This window comes from Vigna angularis, chromosome 1 (genome assembly GCF_016808095.1).
Source record: "Vigna angularis cultivar LongXiaoDou No.4 chromosome 1, ASM1680809v1, whole genome shotgun sequence".
Taxonomy (NCBI): domain Eukaryota; kingdom Viridiplantae; phylum Streptophyta; class Magnoliopsida; order Fabales; family Fabaceae; genus Vigna; species Vigna angularis.
This window is the reverse complement of record NC_068970.1, coordinates 9,261,588-9,276,272: the sequence shown is the minus strand read 5'-3', so window position 1 is coordinate 9,276,272 and position 14,685 is coordinate 9,261,588. Positions and strand designations below refer to the sequence as shown.

The 14,685-nt window shown below is 38.9% G+C and overlaps 2 protein-coding genes across 5 annotated transcripts; both read right to left on the bottom strand.

Annotated features, from left to right (window-relative positions):
* Positions 1-2,531: 2,531 nt before the first annotated feature.
* Positions 2,532-5,498, bottom strand: LOC108330366 (uncharacterized). Of its 4 annotated transcripts, none has more exons than XM_017564858.2 (4): positions 4,807-5,492; positions 4,553-4,725; positions 3,674-3,781; positions 2,532-2,811 (listed from the first exon to the last, which is right to left on the bottom strand). In XM_017564858.2, exons 1-4 carry the CDS (start codon positions 5,029-5,031, stop codon positions 2,715-2,717), a joined length of 603 nt encoding a protein of 200 aa, XP_017420347.1. In that variant the 5' UTR covers positions 5,032-5,492; the 3' UTR covers positions 2,532-2,714. The 4 variants fall into 4 exon arrangements, with proteins under 4 accessions (XP_017420347.1, XP_017420342.1, XP_017420352.1 ...); XM_017564853.2 differs by having other exon boundaries at positions 2,535-2,811; positions 3,674-3,826; positions 4,807-5,487; XM_017564863.2 differs by having other exon boundaries at positions 2,537-2,811; positions 3,674-3,826; positions 4,553-4,674; positions 4,807-5,483.
* A 1,330-nt stretch (positions 5,499-6,828) lies between these two features.
* LOC108330358 (single-stranded DNA-binding protein, mitochondrial) lies at positions 6,829-14,544 on the bottom strand. The gene is made up of 4 exons (XM_017564846.2): positions 14,197-14,544; positions 13,886-14,112; positions 13,712-13,812; positions 6,829-7,127 (listed from the first exon to the last, which is right to left on the bottom strand). Exons 1-4 carry the CDS (start codon positions 14,434-14,436, stop codon positions 7,045-7,047), a joined length of 651 nt encoding a protein of 216 aa, XP_017420335.1. The 5' UTR covers positions 14,437-14,544; the 3' UTR covers positions 6,829-7,044.
* Between the last annotated feature and the right edge of the window lie 141 nt (positions 14,545-14,685).

Sequence of the window (14,685 nt, the reverse complement as noted above, 5' to 3'; positions counted from 1 at the left end):
TCAGCCATTGCATGTTGGATTAGGTGGTGCTCAAGGGACCGCAGTGTAGTGAGCTTCGCAACCATCCGATTAGATTTTCCTTCTTCAGCGAGGTTTGGTCGGGTCCTTGCTATGTGAGGCACTGTTAGAGCATTCTAGTGGATTGTACTGCTCAACTCCAAGGTAAGGGGAGCTAGATATTGTTTTCAATTTGCTTGCAGTATTTGTATGTATGTTAAATTCCTTAATGGGTGTGCTGTTTGGTTTGCTTGTTTAAGCTCTAAAGTAAGTGGGTCATACATGTTGATGCGTGTGATGTATGAATTTGTAGCGTGAGGTTTGTAAACTGAATTGGTTGAATCTAGCTATTGTAATTGGGCGTGTTGGAAGTGCTTGGAGTGATAAATCTGTTATAGCTTGAATGAAATGAAATGTTAAGTGAAATTATGGTGTTTTAGGGCAAATTAGGGGAAGTGAGGTAGTGATTTTGGGCATTTTGGGTCTAAAGCGCAATTGGGTTTTTGGGGCAGTCTTAGCTAGTGTATTGTGACTTGTTTGAGTCACTAAATTGATCAAAATAGGTGCAAAGCAGTAGGATTGGGTTTTGGATCCCTAAGTTGGGAAATTTGGTGTTTTAGAGTTGAAATTGAGTCTTAATCACTTTAGAATGGTAGTAGGAATGCTTAGAATCATTTAGATAAGTTTAATTAAGTATAAAACAAGAATTAAGGGTGTTAGAAGTTAGTAAAAATGGTTAGGAATGGTTATGTTAGGTGTTGTTCATAATTCTGCAGAATTATGTAGTTTCGCCGAAAGTGAACTGATAACCGTTCGGCCATGCGCTGTTGAGCATTCGGTCTTAGTGGGTGGTCTTGGTAGCGTTCGGTCTTAGTGCTCGGTCTTAAGTAGTGTTCGGTCTTAGTGCTCGATCTTAGGTAGTGTTCGGTCTTGATAGTGCTCGGTCTCAGGTAGCGTTCGGTCTCTTAGGTAGCGTTCGGTCTCTTAGGTAGCGTTCGGTCTTGATAGTGCTCGGTCTTAAGTAGCGTTCGGTCTTAAGTAGCGTTCGGTTTTAGTGTTCAGTCTTAGGTAGTGTTCGGTCTTGATAGTGCTCGGTCTCAGGTAGCGTTCGATCTCTTCGGTAGCGTTCGGTCTCTTAGGTAGCTTTCGGTCTTGATAGTGCTCGGTCTTGGGTAGCGTTCGGTCTCTCAAGTAGCGTTCAGTCGTAGTAGCGTTCGGTCTTAGTGGGTGGTCTTAAGTAGCGTTCGGTATTAGTGGGTGGTCTTGGTAGCGTTCGGTCTTAGTGGATGATCTTAAATAGTGTTCGGCCACTTCTTCAGTCCTACCTTTTATGGACCGTTCGGTCCTGTCCATTGGGAAGTGAGATACTGTTCAGTCTCCACCATTCACAGGGTGTTCGGTCCTGCTCATTATGTGTTGATGTTTTCCGTTCGACCTATAGTCCTATTTATTCCAGTATGTTATTTTACTTAATTATTCCAGTTGCTTTAAGGGCTTATGTGTGCATTATCATGTTGGTGTTAAAGTGAAAAGTATCAGTATTAGACGTAATTCCATGATCCTCAAGGGGGGATACATGGTGGTGCCCTCAGTGTTTAGAATGATTTGCATGGTAGTTCAGTCTTGGGGGTTATCCTGAAACTACAATGGTCAATCATTCTCAAGTAGAGATGATTGAATCATGTCGTGAGTAGTAGCAGGAGGTCCTAGTCTTGAGTGCTTCCAGTATGGCCCAAGGTGAGTGATAACAGACTAACCTCGTGAGTGTGGTAGGGTGAAACCCATTGGCAATGGCTTTGCAAAGCAGTAGAGGCCACCACGAGTGCATGACCCGCCATAGCTCGACAATCATTCTAAGTCCGGACGAGTCAAGTTTAAGTGCAACAAGTAATGTGGGTGTAGTGTATTGTATCTGTCTTTGCTTGCATATTGTCTGTGACTGCTATAACATGATTTTTATATCTAGCTCACCATTGCTTATGTGTTTGTGTTTGCTTGGGTATGTTTTTCTTTTGCAATGATCATCCACTTGGATGTGAGCAGAGGCGGATGAGGTGCCTCTGGAGCAGGCTTTGGAGTAAGACGATGTTGCTGCTTAGTCTCCTTAGGATTCTCTTAGTATTTCTTGTATTTTGAACTACTGTTTAGTTGTTGAGGATTTTCCTGTGATTTCTATCCTTTTGAAATGCTCTATTTGCGTTTAAGTTTTAAATTATGTCTCATTCTGGGATGACGATAAGCTTAACTACCTTATTTACAGTATAGTCTAATTGTCCTTTTTTATATAAATGTAGACTCACTATATTATATGTTTCTATATAATCTGAAATGTTACACATTTTAATTAGAACATAGTTTTAAAAATATAAAAAAGAAAATATTAAAGTTTTAAATAAAAAATGGTATTAATTGGTTATGTAATTGAAATTCAAATCTTATTATATTCTAAAATAAACAAAATATCGAATATATATAGTAATAAATTCTAACTATATCATTGAATAAACTTGAAATCCGAATAATTTACTATTTCAAATATATACAGAATAAAAATAAATAGTTACAAGCAACACTTACAAGCTAATTACACTCTTCTTTTTAATGTAATATATAAGATTTCTTTTTAAAGATGATGGTCTGAATTTAATTAAAAGAAAATTTTGTTATCCAATTGAGTGGGTAAGTTTGGAGAGATGGTTGAGGTGTTGACCTTCTATTCATCTTCTACTCCTTGACCACCTTAACCGACAAATAATTGCAGTCGGATCAGGGCAAATCCGGTATTTTATCTTTGGTTGAGGGGTTTCAGGCACTCTGCAATGCAAAGATAGACACTCTTTTATCGGAGTCATTGTCCACTCACAACTGCTTCCTTATTTAAAACTCAAAAAAATTGAACAGAAAATGTTTACATGAAAAATAAACACAATGAAAAAATTAAATTCAAATAAGAGAATGGATAACACATTATTTTATCAGTGACAGATTCATTAGAGAAACAAATGAATTGCAAGATATGTGAGTGGTGGTGGAGAGAAAATCATGAAAAATTAAATTTTAAATGTAATTCAATTTTATAAAATTATAAAGTGATTATATACTCAAAATTTATTTCTACTTAAAAGATGAGATATCTAATTAGAATAATGATACTTTGACAATATTTTAATATCATCTACGTGTCATTCTGTGATTGGTTCATATTGGTGTTTATAATTATTATTATTATTGATTGTGGAGTGATTTTGGACCAATCACAGAATAACACGTAAATAGTGTTAAAATATTATCAAAAAGATGTTATTAAAATATCATTATCCATGATGAGGCATCCGGTATATCTTTCTTAATAAAATTGTATAGGGTTTTCACAAATCTTAAATATACTGGTCTGATAATGAAAAATATAATAAATTTAATAAATAATAAATTTGAGATGATTTTGAATAAAAAATAGATCTTAAGTCCATATCAATTTTGAAAAAATTAACTAGTAAAATGATATTTTAAATAAAAATGAAACTTAAGTCTCAATCAATTTTATAAAATTAACTTTTAATTTGTAAAATAATATTAGCATTCGCTTATATTATATAAATTTATATTATTTGGAACAAAAACTAATCTGAGATGTTGAGAAATAGTTTAAGGCTAGAAATTTTTGAAGTACACTTACTGTAAGGCAGAGATGTGAATATGTGAAAAGTCCATGTTGGTTGAACTGCCTTGGACTCCCATCGTTGGACTGACTGGGGAAGCAAGAGGCTGATTGATGGCAAGCACTCTACAGTTAAAGTAGTTAGCTACGTTGTTATGGACCATTGACAAGCTGTGAAATATGAACACACAAAGAGTGAAAATTTTGACTGTACAAAGTTAGACAGAAACAAGTAAAATTCAATGAATCAGTTTGATTAAGACACAAATCTATCTTTTTCCTATTGGGATAACATTATTATGTTTTCAAAACATTAAATTAACCAAACACATGTTCTAGTAGATTACAAGGGATGCTAAATTACTGCTGCTGCATTGCAAAGACAAGGATAACTTCTGAACACTGTTTCATGTTTCAACTTTGGTGCTGCTATTGTGGGCAAGGCCAATCCAGAAGTGGAGCCCAAATGCTTTTGGCATTTTTTTATCACCATTAAGGAGGCACATGGAAGTGCCAATGTTTTCAGTGACCAATTTCTGAAGCTCACTGGCAACAACAGCATGATCCTTTCATGTTCAGCAGAAATCCAGATTAGATAATCAACCCAGGTCCCACAAACCCATGTGTAAAGTGATCCCAGAAAGCATAAAAAAGAATACTTTTACCAAAACCAGAACCAGAAAACAAGTAATCACAGAGTAAAATCCACAATTCCTTTGATCACAACCTTCACAAATACTACACAGAGTAATCATCATCATCATCAATATCATTCATAAAGACAGGGATGTCGTCATCAATATTCAATACCCTTCACCCCAACTACTGAATGAAGTTCTGAGTTACAATTCCACATGGAATTGTGTTGAAAGCTGAAATATTTATCACGGGACTTACCTGTAAAGAAAACTATGATCATGAAGTCCAACCACTAGCATGGAAGCTCCGAGCTCACGCACCGTGGCCACAATTTTCATTCCCTCCCGGTTATCTTCCGTGACAACAATCTCAACCTTTGTCTGTAACACAATCCTAAGATTATAGCACATACCCATTTGAACAAGCAAAATCTGTCAAAATAAATAAAACAAAATTGGTAGTGCTATACTACTGGTAACAAAGCTAGAAGAGAAAATAAGAAGGGTTGTTACATTGGAGAAGTTGTTGCAAATGTCTTGTTGGAAGGAAAGTGCTAACTGGAAGCCCTTGAGGCGAAGAAGACGAGCTTTGTTTTTTGTTTTGGATCTTGTTAAAGGGTAGACATGGAGGAGTGTGATTATGTCGCCATAGCGAATGATGTTGTGAAGTGCCCATTGTAGTGCAGTTCTAGCTGCATCCACATCTTCCACCACCACAGCAATGTTCCTCACATCCATTCTCTCTTCTTTTTCTCTTTCTTCTCTTTATTTATATCATTATTAACTCAAGGATAAACTTCTCTCTCTCTCTCTCTCTGTAACGAAGAGATGATTTCTGTTTGCATAGTTGTAGCCAACTTTTGATTGACTTCAAATTTATTAGCCCACAACTCCACAAGCCAAAGCACACGTTGGTTTGTCTATGCTACCTTAAGCTTCTGCCATAATAAATGGGGAAAAGAAAAGGAAAAGGAAAAAGATAAAAAGTGGGTGCCTTATTAATTAGCGTACAGTCAATTTCACAGGAAGAAAATTTATGTCCATATAGACAGACACACACCTAGACGGAAAGAACTCGCTTCATGTTCCCATGTGTTTGAGTTTTTGGTTTGGTTTGGTTTGCTTTCTAATTCATGGTTTAACACAAGCTATTTAAGACGCAGAGATACTAGATTTTCTCACAAATTGTGATTTGAAACAACACAGACTCACAAATAAATGAAATATGGACCACATTCGCCCACGCCAATTAAGAGCCATTTCACCTCAATTAAATGAAATATTCGATTACCAAAAAATAACTTGTGTATTTTAAGCTTCCTTGTAAAAAACACTCCATTGCGTTTGTGATATAAAAATATTATAAATTAGGAAGTGGTATTAGGTTGGTTTGAACGGTAAACACATAAATAATGCTCTTAATTAGTTAGTATGTCATATAAAGTATCACGAGAGTGTAATACAAAGGATGATGTATGAGAAATGTATATGTTTGGCATGGCATTGAGAATGCTTGTGGCGTGGTTTGTTGTGGTTGTACTGGTATTCATTCATCTTCCATGAAGTCACAGTGATTAACAATTAATAGAAGTGATGTCAACGTGAATGTTAATTTGTGTACGTAAATGCTTGTTGATGGAATTAAATTGCTTGTCATTCATCTACCAAAGCATCATTCCCTTGTCCTTTTCTTATATTGCTAGAGTAACATTTTCTAAACAATAAAAAATGGCGGTTTCTACGTAATAAAAGGAAATAGAAAACGGAAGAAGCGATAAATAATTTGACGGAAAAAGATAATCATAAATTTGTGTAAAAATTATGAGTTAAATAACTTTGTGTCCCACAACTGCTTCAAATTTTAAATTTTAACTTTCGTTCAAATATTTAAACAATTCTGTCCGGCCATTAATTTTTAGTCATGAATCTTAAATGATAACATGAGAAGGGGAAAGTCAAATTACATAGTAACCACTAAAAAGTTGTCATGTTGCACATCATAAAGTAAGGTTGACATTTCACACCATACGAAACTAAGAGTGAGTCATATGTTGGTCTTATAATAAGTGTGTTTCGCTAGTACCTTCGACCGTAGAAAATTGTAATGAAAAACTTAATGAAAATGCACATAGCAAACTCTGTGTAAGGAAACCTGCGACCTTGACAATGCACAAGTTCACTTAATTCCATAAACAACACTAACCCCATCCCTATATCACAGATATGAAGTGGAAACTTACCATTTAAACTTCAAATGCGTAAGCATAACCGTGAAGCCTCTCTAAATCACAACCACGTTTTGGAACCAACTTATAGTGGCTTTCAATAATGGTGTATAAATACCAATTCGAGATATACGGCACAATGAGAAAAAAAGTTGTCAAAATATTACTACTTTTATTTCATCAATATATAATCAGCAATTATTTAATCAGAAAGGTTAAGCGAGGCCCTTGGAAGAAGGATGTCTTAATTGAAATGCCTCCGGCTGCACCTTTGGCCCAAAAGAAACTATTCCTCCAAGATAAAAAAAGCAGAGAAATTGACATTCTTCATCCCCATGCATAATCAGGAAGGCTGAGATTCAATATTCTCCCTAATTCTAAATTGCACACAGAAACTAAAAATCGCCCAAACCAAGGGTTTCATGCAGAAAAATATGTCTGCTAAATAATTCCCAACTTTGTGGTAAAAAATAAAAACATAATTACAAAATTGAAAATTCTTCATGTTAACTTTCGAGCATCTAGGTTAGTAATAGCCAACAGCTTTCAGATTATTTTGTTGTGTATCTTGCTCAACATCACTGCCTTCGCCTAAAAATACAACGCGACCTGAAAGGAAATGGTATTGCATCAAGGCCTTTGGCAAGGAATTACAGATTCTCAAGCAATCTTGTGTCACATGCCAAACATTATTTTAATCATAAGCTACCTAAAAAATCTTTAGCCTCTGACTGACAATCCATGGAATGGGAAACATATCATGACAACATCTATGTTGCAATGGCATACGGAGGAAGAACAGATAAATATGGAGTAGATCAATCATGGGTATAATAAACTAATGTTAAAACTATAAGATTTATGTAGGGAAGGGGGAAAAGGAAGAACTTTTAATCACGAAATATTACATTCATGTAGCATGTAATGATGTTAAAAAATACTAACCGAATGGTCATTATTTATACTAATATATAAGTCAAGTGCGAGTATTCGCCAAAGGCCACTAATATAACAGGACCATTGACATAATTAAACAAGAAAGCAAATCAGAAATTATAATGAAATCAGGATGATGGTAACCACTCCCAAGGGTGCGTCCAAACCAGATGACCAATAGATTTCAATTCCATAATATTCCCAAGATACATTGTGAAGATCTTATACTAAGACATTCTAACAACTAATTCCTCTTTTGTATTTAAAATGTGCAAGATCAACAGGGACCAGGGGACACACACTGTTAGGAAACCACAGAACCAGAAATAAACTAAGAGGAAAATATAGTATGAGAAAGGATCATAGATCCTGTTTTATTGATATAAAGGTCAAAAACAGAAGGAATAACCTACTGTCCAGAGCTAGGCTCCTTAAGAGACCAAAACGATACTCTCCAGTCTATATTTCATTCAACCAAAAACTGCCCCTCCCCACACCACTGTCCTGACAATATAAAGAAAATAACAAAACGGTAAATCTTCCTAGGATCCTCCAATTCTCTCTCTCTAACTAATTTTGTCCACCTCAGCCTCTTTATTTTGTTTTCTCCTGCTATAAACTTGTCCCCACCTCTTTTGCTCTTTTGTTTCTTTATCCACTATATTGTGTGGCCCAACAGGTATTTGGGCTGTATCAATACCGCCCTCTTGAAAGATAGTCTTGTCCTCAAGACTAAAAGTTGGAAATTGGACCTTCATTGACATCTCATCCTCCCACGTTGCTTCTTCTGCTGTTTTTCCTAGCCAATGCACCAACCATTGGTTAACCCTTTCTCCCCCCTTGAGTATGCTTCTAGTAGCCAACACTTTCTGGGGTAACCATACCTCTGATTGGTCCTCTTCTAGCCCTGTGGGCAGTCCTTCTGCTGTTTTATACTCCCCAATGGCTTTCTTGATCAGCGAAACATGAAACACAGGGTGGATTTTTGAATTAGGTGGTAACTGCAACCGATAAGCTACCTCTCCAATCCTTTCAATGACTTCAAAAGGTCCGTAGTACCTTGCACTAAGCTTAGGACTAATGCGCGAAATAACCGAGTTTTGCCTGTGAGGTTTCAGTTTGAGAAACACCATGTCCCCTATCTCAAAACTTCTCTCCTTTCGATGTTTGTTTGCTTGTGCCTTCATACGATCCTGGGAACGCACCAAGTGTCTCTTCAGCTGACAAATAGCTTCATCTCTATCAACTAATTCACGCTGAACTGCCTCAACTTTCACCTCTCCTCTTACAACTGGAATAATCCTTGGGGGAGGCCTCCCATAAACTGCCTCAAAGGGTGTAGTTCCTATAGATTCATGGTAAGTGGTGTTCAACCACAATTCTGCCCACGGCAGCCAATTAATCCACACTTTCGGTTGATCAGTGATGAAACAACGTAGGTATGTTTCCAGGCATCGATTGGTCACTTCCGTTTGACCATCGGTTTGTGGATGATACGCTGAACTCATCCTTAACTTAGTCCCCTGTAGCCTGAAAAATTCCCTCCAAAAAGCACTTATGAATGTAGGATCTCTGTCACTTACCACTGATTTAGGTACCCCATGTAAGCGGACTACCTCTCTGATAAAAATCTCAGCGATGCTCTTAGCCGTAAAAGGATGTTTTACTGGAATGAAATGGCTATATTTTGTAAGTCTATCAACAACCACCAGCACCGTATCAAATCCCTTGGATTTTGGTAAGTTTGTGATAAAATCTAAGCTTATGTCCTCCCAAACTTCTTCCGGAATTGGCATGGGTTGTAACAATCCTCCTGGGGCAGCAGTTATATATTTTTGACGTTGACATGTGTCACATTCTTGAACAAATTTCATGATATCCCCCTTCATTCCTTTCCAATATAAGTTCGCCGTAGCCCGTCTATATGTTCGGTAGAAACCAGAATGTCCGGATTGGGGAGATGCATGCAACTCTTTCAACAATTCAGGAATCCAAGGTGATTGAGATGAAATGACTAACCTGCCTTTATACTGCAGTACACCTTGTTGATAGCTGAATCCTGTATACTTACCCTCAACTCTTCCCTCTTTCAGTGCTTTAATAATCTCCACCAGCTCCCCGTCCTTATGCGCCTCATCAACTATTGCAGGGTAATCCATCCAAATTGGCTCCGTGACCAGTTTTCTTAAAGCTGCAGCATCCTTGCTCCGAGACAGTGCATCTGCACCTTTATTCTCACAACCCGGCTTGTACACTATTTCAAAGTTATACCCCAATAATTTTGCTACCCAATTCTGTTGGCTCCCTGTTGTGATGCGCTGCTGCAATAGTTGTTTAAGGCTTTTCTGATCAGAAAAAACCTTAAATTTTCGCCCCAGCAAATATGGTCTCCAATGTTGGATGGATAGAACTACGGCCATCAATTCCTTCTCATACGCTGATTTGTACAGATTCTTTGGGCTTAGAGCCTTGCTATAGTAGGCGATTGGTTGCCTGTCCTGCATCAGAATGGCCCCAACCCCAGTACCCGATGCATCACACTCAAGTTCAAATTCCTTCTCAAAGTTGGGCAAACAAAGACATGGAGCAGTTGTTACCAATTTCTTCAACTCATCAAAAGCTTTGAGGGCATTTTCATTCCAACTAAAGTTATCTTTCTTCGTCAATTCAGTTAAGGGGCGCGCCACATTTCCATAGTTCTTCACAAATTTCCTATAGTAACCTGTGAGGCCCAAGAAACCCCTCACGCCTTTTACATTCTTTGGCACGGGCCATTCAACCACACTTGTTACCTTCTCAGGGTCTACAAAAACTCCTTTCTCTGATATCACATGTCCCAGGTAGTTAACACTACTTCTCCCGAAGCTACATTTCTCTTTATTTGCAAATAAAATATTCTCCCTTAACAGCTGTAGTACCTTAGTGAGGTTTGTTAAATGCTCTTCCCAATCCTTTCCATATATCAATATGTCATCGAAAAATACCAGGACTCCCTTTCTCAACATCTTCTTAAAAACTTCATTCATTAAAGCTTGAAATGTTGAAGGTGCATTCATGAGTCCGAAGGGCATTACCAAGTACTCGTAATGTCCCTCATGGGTTCGGAAGGCCGTCTTCTCGATGTCTTGTTCCCTCATCCTAACTTGATGATACCCGGAAGTGAGATCTAATTTTGAAAAATACTTAGCTCCATGCAACTCGTCCAAGAGCTCTTCAATTACGGGAATTGGGAATTTGTCAGGTACCGTCACCTTGTTCAACGCTCTATAATCTACACACATTCGCCAACTCTTGTTTTTCTTTTTCACCAGGATTATCGGGCTCGAGAAAGCACTTTGACTATGTCGAACATGCCCCACTTCCAGCAAGGAACGAACCTGATTCTCTATCTCGTTTTTCTGGTGAAACGGATACCGGTAAGGTCTCACGTTAACTGGTGCACTTCCGGGAAGCAAGTTGATGCAGTGCTCCTTTTGGCGTTTTGGAGGTAGACCTTCTGGGTCCTTGAAAACATCTTCATATTGACCCATCGTCTGTTTTAATTTTTCCAACAGAGTTTGATTAGTTTCCTCTTCCTTCTTAGCCTCCCCTTCGATTTCGAACTTGTAGAGATTAGCACTCAAAGATTCACTTTGCTCTGTCCCTCGCAGTACTTTAATTCCTTGGGTCAAATTAAGCTTCATGATTTGCTTCTTCCAATCTACCCGCATCTCTCCCAACGACTCCAACCATGCCATGCCCAGGATAAGATCAATATCCTCAAGTTCGAATAAAAACGCATCCACTACGAACTCCCCTGTTTCAAGAACAATCTTCAATCCCCGACAAACCCCAGCTGTTTCTGTTTGATGCCCATCTCCCATCAAAATACGCATTTTCCGCGTATTTTGCCACTCCCATTCCATTGCTTTCACTAACCTTCTCGAAATGAAGTTGTGAGACGCTCCGGAATCTATCAAAATGAGAAGAGGTACTCCTTTGATCATCCATTTTAGTTTCATCGTTCTGGGCGCATCTCGAGTCTCTTTCTCCAGCACGAAGAGACTGATTGCACTACAAACTCCATCGGCTTCCTCCGTTTCGCCCTCGTCGTCACTTGTTTTGGTTCCTTCTTCATCTTCACATTCAATCTGAATTTCATTCTCGGCTACTATGGCCCTTAATTGTTTAATTGGGCATTGATGATTTGGCCCATACGGCCCACCACACTTGAAACACAGCCCTTTCTTTTTCCTATCCACCAAATCCTGATAAGATAAGTGACGCACGCCCCTTTCACGTGCTTCCCTTGAGCCCTTATCATTTGCACCACTCTTCCAATTTGGGCCTGACCCATTACTCCAACCCTTAGACCCATACTCTCTTTGACCCACTCGTCCTATTACATTGGATCCAGTTTTGTGACCCGACTTGTCACCTCCTATTACCTGTGCTTCGTTCCGCTTGTGCCACCCTCTGCTTCGTCCCGACACCTCCAGGTCAACAGCACGAGCAACGTTCATCAAACGTCCCCTGGTTAGAGGGTTTGCGATATGTAAGCTTCGTACCTTCGCTCGGACCTCCTCCCTGAGCCCATGGGTAAAATATGAAAAATATTGTTCATCGTGGAGCTTAGGAATTTGGGCGATCAGGCATTCAAATCGTCCAATATATTCATCCATGTTCCCTATTTGGTTCAGCGTCGTCAGTTGATCATATACACTCCCTTCCCCCATTCCTCCGTAACGTTCAAGCAACTCCTTCTTCAAATTATCCCATGACAACACCTCATAATCGTTTAACAATGAATTAAAAAAGTGGATTGTCCCTCCTTCCATGCACAAATGAGCCAGATGTACTTTCACCGTCTCGCTGGTCTCCTGGACCTTGAAGTAAATCTCCGCTCTCGAAATCCACCCAGCCGGATCCTCGCCCGTGAATGCTGGTAATTCAATCCTTTTTACTGATTGTTGAAACTCTGCCAAAGCATCCCCTTCTAGGGCTGTAAAACTCGCTCCACCCTTGGTATTTTCCTTAGTCTCTGTTTTTTTGTTTCCCACAGAACCTTCACCCTCTTCATATATTCTCTTTTCAAAACTCCTAGTCATCAACTCCATCATTTTTGTTTGATTTTCTGCAGTTTCTTTTCTCATCTCTTCTAGTGCTGAATAATTTTGAGTTGCTTGCAGACGCAACTCTTCCATGATTGCCTTCATTCGAATAACTTCTTCTTCTACATACCCTACCCTCTCCTCCATTTTTCCTGAAACCACTGGTTCTCCTTGTTTTCTGCTGTCTGCTCGAGTGTTAACCATCCACCCTCAAATGAAGTTATCCGGCAGGTCGGACCAGAATTGTTAGGAAACCACAGAACCAGAAATAAACTAAGAGGAAAATATAGTATGAGAAAGGATCATAGATCCTGTTTTATTGATATAAAGGTCAAAAACAGAAGGAATAACCTACTGTCCAGAGCTAGGCTCCTTAAGAGACCAAAACGGTACTCTCCAGTCTATATTTCATTCAACCAAAAACTGCCCCTCCCCACACCACTGTCCTGACAATATAAAGGAAATAACAAAAAGGTAAATCTTCCTAGGATCCTCCAATTCTCTCTCTCTAACTAATTCTGTCCACCTCAGCCTCTTTATTTTGTTTTCTCGTGCTATAAACTTGTCCCCACCTCTTTTGCTCTTTTGTTTCTTTATCCACTATATTGTGTGGCCCAACAGGTATTTGGGCTGTGTCACACACACACATTGAATCATGAAGCCGAGCATCACTTACTCAATATAAGAAGGTTAAGTTATGCAAGGCTCGATAATCTAACTTATAGAGCACGACAAACTCATGATTTTAAGGTAAGAAGAAATTGAGTAAAAAAAAAGGGACTAAGATTTATTAAAAAGAAGCATTTGAACTTCGAAATTATATCCAGGCCATTTTACATTTTATGTTAGAAAGAAACAACTAACCAAGTAACATGACATTATAGTAGAATGCTAAATATAATAGAATGCCAGAAAAGCAAGCCGTCTCTGATCAGCAAGAGCCATGGGACAGAAAAAGACAAGACAACGCAAGCAGCATTTTTTCACTTCATAAATAATTCAACTTCACAGAAATAAGACTTCACGACCCTAGTTCTTACAAGAAAATTGGACAAAACAATAAAAGCACAGACAAGAGCAAATCCAGAGCTAGAAACAACACCAGCAGAGCCATCCAAAACATCCAACAGTACCAATCAAATTAACACAAGTAGAGGGAAGAGTTACCGTTCCGACGAACAGCAACTTCTCGAATTCGCCGGGCAAGTCCACTGATCGGGTCAGTGAAGACTTTGGTCTCGAGGTTCCCCTCCACATAGAGCATCGAACTACAACAACAAGCACCGTCAGTAATGTGCAGTGATTCGTTGATCAAAAGAGTGACACGTGAGCGAGACTAACCCGGGAACAACGTGTTTGGTGACAAGAGTTCCCAATCTCTGAGGATAAATGGAAACACGATGCCACTGAATAGCGGAACGATTGGCATAATCCCTAGGGTTCTCGTTCTCAAGCGGCCTCCGATTGTTGCGAATCCCACCGGTACCGACGGAGAGAAGAGTGACGACGGTGCCACTCTTGAGCGTCTTCTGGAACGGTACCTGCCCCGCCTTCCCAACCAGTATGGCCTACACAACAAACACAACTAAAATTGAAATTGAATTGGACAATGCGTGGTGTTAATTGTGAAATTGGATTGGGAATAGGAATACTCTGTAGATGCCAATGTCGAGGCCGTTCTCTAAGGGGCGATCGGCGACGATCCTTTGCTCTCCTTGGGCGGGGTCGGGGGACGGTGAGTCGGGTGGTGAGTCGGGTGGTGAGTCAGCCTCGTCCGCGTCGGAAACGAGATCGGTGGAGAAGTGTAGTGGAAGGAGGTGGTGATAGGTGTTAGGGGTTCGAAGCAGAGAACGATAGAGGGTCCTTGAGAGCGTGACCATGGAAGTCGACATTTTCTTTGTAATGGTTACTCCTGCTGCTCGCTTCTAAAACCCTAGTAGCTTCACACCAAAACCTTTGTTAATTTTTATGAAAGTTTTCTTTCAACATTTCTTTTATTTTTATCTCTCTTTCGCATCATTTCTTATATGTAATAACGATGGACAGAACTAAATATAAAAGGAGTAGTTTATATTGTATGAATTGTTATATGTATATCATTACTTTTTTTTAATCATGCTATGGATAAGAAATATTTATTC

Coding starts and splice junctions, on each gene's coding strand:
- LOC108330366 (XM_017564853.2), bottom strand. CDS start 5,031: ATGGATGTGAGGAACATTGCTGTGGTGGTGGAAGATGTGGATGCAGCT. Junction 3,827..4,552: donor GATCATAGTTTTCTTTACAG/GTAAGTCCCGTG, acceptor CATATTTCACAG/CTTGTCAATGGTCCATAACA. Junction 2,812..3,673: donor ATTCACATCTCTGCCTTACA/GTAAGTGTACTT, acceptor TTTGCATTGCAG/AGTGCCTGAAACCCCTCAAC.
- LOC108330358 (XM_017564846.2), bottom strand. CDS start 14,436: ATGTCGACTTCCATGGTCACGCTCTCAAGGACCCTCTATCGTTCTCTG. Junction 14,113..14,196: donor TCGACATTGGCATCTACAGA/GTATTCCTATTC, acceptor TTTGTTGTGTAG/GCCATACTGGTTGGGAAGGC. Junction 7,128..13,711: donor AGTTGCTGTTCGTCGGAACG/GTAACTCTTCCC, acceptor ATTTCCTTTCAG/GTCGCGTTGTATTTTTAGGC.